Here is a 6243-nt window from a genome sequence, read left to right on the forward strand (position 1 = left end):
TGACGGTATATAGTTATTGTATAGCATGTTCCCATCAAGCACCTAAATATTAAATATCATGTAATACAAAATGGTTTTCCTACCTTATTCTCTAACTTTTTACGTATGATATCACACTACCACTTTTTATAACAATGTTTTCCTTCCGCTTAATCTAAGAAGTTGATCTTACTTGTTCAAAAGGGATTCACTTTTGTTGATTGAATGGATATATCATTATAATCCACGTGGTTTTTAGAGCTTAATCGTTTGAGCTTGATTGCCACTTGATAAAGAACTAAAAGCTCAATGCATACGCTGTTTTATCTCTTCCATTCTTTTATAGCAGATTACGATCCATTAGTAATGTTTATATAGTTGACAGAATTAAAAAAAGTTATTTTTGTTTGCTTCAAAATCCAGTGTTCTGATATTTATCACACTAGCTACATGGAAGCCCCTGATTAAACATCTCTCATCAATTAGATTGCTTGACTTCTTGTGAAATGGCCCTTTCTGTTGGACAAGATATCTAGATCCCATTTGGATCATGCCTATCCAATCGATCATGTTCAATCGTTCGGCCAAATCCTATGTGCCGGAAGAGTGAAGTGTTTCTTAATAAAAAAAAGAAACAAAAGAAATATATAGACAAATTAAATCCTCACAGAGCGAAACCCAAGGAGGGGGGGGCGGGGGGAGGAATGACCTCGACGGAGGAGCGGATCCTGGCGGCGGCTTCCGCGTGCGGATCCTTATCGGAGCTCCGCCGGATCCACGGGTTCCTCATCCGGAACCACGACAGGATCCGAAACCCGTCTCTCCTCCTGGCCAAGCTCCTCCGCTTCGCCGCCGTCTCCCCCGGCGGCGACCTGGCCTACGCCGCGTGCCTCTGTTTCCACAGCCTGGACCACGTCCCGAGCCGCGGCCGGACCTTCTTCTACAACACTCTGATGCGCGGGCTGGCCCGGTCCGGCGACCCGGCCCGAGCCCAGGCCCTCTTCCGGTCCATGCGCCGGCGCGGCGTGCCGGCGGACCAGTTCTCCCTCACGTTTCTGATCAAAGCTCGCGCCCGCGCCGAGCCCGGGCTCGGCCCCGGCGACCTCCACGGGCTGGCCCTGAAGCAAGGCTGCCTCGGCCCGGCCGCGGCCCACGTCCACAACGCGCTGATCCATCTCTACGCGGCCGGGCCCGAGCCGGGCCGAGCCGGCCGGCTGTTCGAGGAAATCCCCGAGCCGGACGCGGTCGCTTGGACGGGGCTGATCCGGGCGCGGTTCGCGGCGGGCGACCCGGCCGGCGCGCGGCGGGCCCTGGAGGGGATGCCGGCGCCGGACGTGGTGGCGTGGACGGCTGCGATCGACGGGTACGCGAAGATCGGACGGCCGGGGGAGGCGCTGGCGCTGTTCCGGTCGATGCCGGCGGACACGCCGCCGGACGAGGTGACGCTGGTGGCGGTGGCGGCGGCGTGCGCGGCGGCGGGGGACGCGCGGACGGGCGGCGCGGTGGAGCGGTACGCGGCGGCGCGGGGGCTGGCGTGGATGACGGCGCTGCGGAACGCGTTGATCGGCATGTACGGGAGGCTGGGGTACGTGGCGGAGGCGGAGAGGGTGTTCGCGGGGACGCGGCGGCGGAGCGGGGCGACGTGGAGCGCGATGGTGGGGGCGTACGCGGCGGCGGGGGAGGTGGAGGCAGCGCTGCGGGTGGCGCGGGGGGGGCCGGCGGGGGACGGGGGGACGTGGCTGGCGGCGCTGAGCGCGTGCGCGCACGCGGGGAGGGTGGAGGAGGGGAGGCGGCTGCTGGGGCGGATGGAGCGGGAGGGGCCCGGGCCGGGGGCGGAGCACTACGGGTGCGTGGTGGACATGCTGGGCCGGGCCGGGAGGCTGGAGGAGGCGTACGGGCTCGCGAAGGGCCTGCCGGGGGGGCACGCGAACCGCGCGGTGTGGGGCGCTGCTGGGGTTGCAGGATACACGGGGACGTGGACATGGCGGAGAGGGTGGTGGGGGAGGTGGCGCGGAGGAGGCCCCTCGAGGGCGGGTATTATCTGCTGCTCGCCGGGATTTACGCCGCCGCCGGCCGCCACGCCGAGGCCGACGAGGTCAGGCGGAGAATGGACCTCACCGGGGCTCCCAAGCTTCCCGCCCGGAGCACCCTCAGCCTGTAGAATCTTGTGGTGGGGACTGTTGTTGGGAACGAATACCCTCTCTCACGCTGTCTTGTCTCTTCTCTGCATCTATTTCTCCCTCTAAAGGTGTTGAAGATACATCCATGGAGGAACTTGAAACAATCCAATAGTAATGTTGACTTTTCTACTGACTAACTAGCGTGTCGGTTACTCAGTCGAAGATGAAATCTTTTTTTAGAAGTCAAGATTTATGGGAAGTAGTTGAAAATGGTTTTCTGCTAGATGAAACAAAGAAAACTGAATTTAGAGATTTGAATATGAAAGAAGAGGCTGAAAGACGTTTGAATAGCCTCTTCATTGGAACTATTAAAGATGCCTTAAAAAATCTGCAACTTTTTTTTTTCTGTTTGAGAATCACCTCATGTCTTGAGTTCAAGATTTTACAAATGTTCTATGCTAATTTATATGTCCCAGATCATGTGGGTACTTAAAGCCTATAAACATTCAATCATATTTTTCATTTTCCCCTATAGGCTCTGCTTCCATCACTAAACATTGTGAGACATTTACATTGAATTGGGCCTGTGAAAATAATGATCTTGCTCTATTCTTTAAAAATATTTCCATACAAAACTTTAACTCAAAATTTTACTGGTTTCATGAGATAGGACCAGTAAAATGAACTTGGTAAACTAGAGCATAGTTGACTCTTGAAAATAATTCAAATGCATCTAATAGAGGCAAAATAAATGAAGCTAAGAACTTTAAAAAATAAATTAAATCCATGTAGGTGTTCAGTGTAAGAATCCCAATTTAATAACTCACAATTAATCTGTCAACATGAATACATTCCAGAAGAAAATGGTAAGAGGATGGAGTGAGAACTCACCATTAATATTCCCATCAATTTATCAATACCGTAATAGCATCAAAACTACTGGCCATAAATTTATCAGATTGGATGAAGTTTTTGTAAAGAGAATATAAAAGAATTTTATGAAAATTACCCATCATCGATTTATCAGAACGGGTCCCACCCATGAATTATAATGAAATAACAACATCAAAATAACTCATCATTTTTCTCTTCGACAGAATCCAATGCATTAATAAAAACCAAAGGGATCACATTGAAGTAACTCACCATTGACTTCCCCAAATGGATCAGATGCAGCAAATAACCAGTAAGTAAATAGCAGTAAAAGAACTCAACATCAATTGTATTAAAAATAAAGTTGTTTTTGGAAATAATCAATAAGTTTAACAATATGGTATTAGATCTAAGGATCATCACATAATTGGATCTGCTAAACATTATTATATAACATTATCACACAATTCAGAACATTATTAATATTTTAATATCATAATTTTTTAAGGAAATTAAAATACTGCCTGTAGCCATGGAAAGATTGGTCAAATTTTTATTTTTTAGTCATTTTTATTTAATTATTTGTATTGATTGGATTAATGAAATCAATTAATTAGATCAAACTTAACGATATGCTGCTTCCATTATTCACAACCAAAAACTCAGCCACTTGAGATAGGTTCTTCGCAACTTATGATGTGAAATATTAAATAAGCTTCGAAATATAGTCTGGTTCATTTTGAGTTGATCCATCTGCACCATATTTCTAGTTATAACAAGTGTCAAGATGCCTAAAGGATGTGAGTCTCATAGTAATATCTTCCAATAATCCATAATCATTTTACATGTTTCTCCATTCAATATAGTTGTCAAGGTTTTATATTTTTAATTCATTTCAAAGGACACAATTTGATAAATTAATTTTTTTTCTGATTGTCAAAATAAAATGAAGAAAAAAATACACTCAAAGCTGTCCAAAAAATCTAATAGCCCAATAACAATCAGGCAGATGAGATTACCTTTGTTCTTCTAGCCAGTGGGAAACCACAAACTTTACTTTACACACTTATACACCCACACCTTAAGTTAAATATATCAGGGCCAATCTCCTGGTCAGTTACTACTACCAGACAGCCCATTCAAAGTGTACTTGCAAAGTTGGCCAGATGGAGAGCCCAATGCTTCTTTATAACAAATAAAATACTCCGTTACTATATATACATATTCGGAGATATCACACTGTCTAAAATATCAAGAAAACTTATTCCAAACGTAAAATTCCTTATGATTAATAAAACTTTAGGAAAAAATATTTACTTTATTAGATACATATTACCTTTGATATAATCGGAATAAAATATTTAAATAAGTCAAAAAACAATCGATGTATGAATGTTATGAATATTGTATATGAATAATAAAAATCAAATTTGAAATAATACTCAATAGACTGAAAAGCTATAACAGATATGCACCTTATAATCATGTGAGCCATCATTATAAAACAGCAATATTAATAGCATTATTGTCAGTGAAATAAAGAAAGGAAATACTCCTAATTTAATTCACACAATGTTGTTTTCTAGAGACAAACTTAGCAGTCTCATGTGAATAAACTTGTTCTTAAATTGTATAATTAATCATCCATTTGTGTGAAAAAGTTATTCCAATGCTATGCTTATTTTCCTACAATTATAACAGTTCTCATATGAAGTGATATTGTAAATTGAATATCAACATGTATATGTTTGGTACCTTTAGCCTATTTGCTTCATATTTTTATAAAGGACTAAGCCACTCCCACAAACATTCTACCTCATCTTTTTTTTTTCATCAATACTTCCATTTTCACTATCTGGGTATTACAGTATCTTCTCTACTTCTTTCTTTGTTCAAATATATTATTTGACACCTAATATCACTGCCTTGTATTGCCTACAATGATTTCCATGAAGGTGACACTTTTTGATAAAAATAGTCAATAAAATTATGCACCATGAGTTCGAAATATATTTAAAACATGATATCGTAACTTTAAAAGTTTTAAATGTAATAATGTGTTCTCAAATAAACTTAAATACTATTGAAGGATCTTGCCCGATTTCCTTCTTTTGCAAAAACACGGATGCAAAAGCTTGATGTTTCAGGTGGATAAGTCAGAGGCGTCCGAATTTTCTTTGGTGAAGAGGATTATTTGGGGTTTAATTCGTGCTCTCGGCCTGAAGATTATCGTACATGACATTTATATACTCTGTAGATAAGCTTCGGCACACGTATTCTTAATGAAACAGATACATATTTCTCAGGGGCTTGCAATTCTGAGAATTACGAGTTTGAATTGACCACTGGACAAAATGGGTGAAGGAAGTCTACGGATTAGGTACCATCTTTCAACGGGTATCAGACATTGTCGGACGTCAACCATATTTTTTACAACCGGTGCGATGGGTCCTTGTTTCCCGTCCTGTCAAATATTGATCCTTCGGTCAAATATCGTGGATCAGATATAATGAAATAGATTTTTAAAAGAATTGTGACCTGCACTCGAGTTAGGTTTTTTTTTGCTTAAACAAAAATGTGTGACCACTTAAGGAACGTTGGAGACGCATGCCAAAATACTAAACGCATTAGTAAATTGCATTTCTTGGAAGCAGTTGCCTTTAGTTTAGGCTTGTTGTACCCCAAACAGTAGTATTTAAATTGGAGGCAGCATTGATTTGTACTTGAACAAGGATCTCACGGATTTACAGGGGTAAAAACGTTACAAACGTATGTTTAAAAAACAGAAAAATCCTCTAGGGGACTAGGAAATAAAGCTTCTTGTAGTCAGAAAGTAATTAAGAATAACAAGTCGACATTCGGATGAGTGTAACTGTGTACACTTTCAACTTGTTAGTGTCAAGCATAGATAGTCCCAATTTCGTTAAGATAAAGATACAAAAGTCTCTTAAAGCCCACTGTTCAGACGCTACGTTTTTGACTTTGGAGGAGTTTCGTAAAGGTGCATCGTTGTACATCCTAGAATCGGGTGTTTACAAAACTAGTATTGTGACCACATTTGTTTAATTTCTGGTTACTTTGCATTTCCTATCGATCTTCCTAGATAGCAGCCCTTATATCGTTTTCGGTCTGCAACAATTTCACTTGATTTAACATCTCGGAAACTTTTTAGTCTCACTGGGGTTTATATTTACAACCACTATTCAAAAATGAATTTTCTATTTTGATTCAAACGTGTTTATCACGACTTAAAATTTTTGGCCGAATCTTG

At 42.5% G+C, this 6243-nt stretch overlaps 1 protein-coding gene across 1 annotated transcript; it reads left to right on the forward strand.

Annotated features, from left to right (window-relative positions):
- The first annotated feature begins 683 nt into the window (after window positions 1-683).
- On the forward strand, window positions 684-2140 carry LOC144702475 (pentatricopeptide repeat-containing protein At5g66520-like). The gene is made up of 2 exons (XM_078574535.1): window positions 684-1900; window positions 1942-2140. Exons 1-2 carry the CDS (start codon window positions 684-686, stop codon window positions 2138-2140), a joined length of 1416 nt encoding a protein of 471 aa, XP_078430661.1.
- The last annotated feature ends 4103 nt before the right edge of the window (window positions 2141-6243 follow it).

This window comes from Wolffia australiana, chromosome 4 (genome assembly GCF_029677425.1).
Source record: "Wolffia australiana isolate 7733 chromosome 4, ASM2967742v1".
NCBI lineage: Eukaryota > Viridiplantae > Streptophyta > Magnoliopsida > Alismatales > Araceae > Wolffia > Wolffia australiana.

What these genes read in the sequence shown, in the direction of transcription:
- LOC144702475 (XM_078574535.1), top strand. Translation starts at nt 684, where the DNA reads ATGACCTCGACGGAGGAGCGGATCCTGGCGGCGGCTTCCGCGTGCGGA. An exon ending in GCGAAGGGCCTGCCGGGGGG is followed by an intron (nt 1,901 to 1,941) that starts GCACGCGAACCG and finishes CTGGGGTTGCAG; the next exon opens with GATACACGGGGACGTGGACA.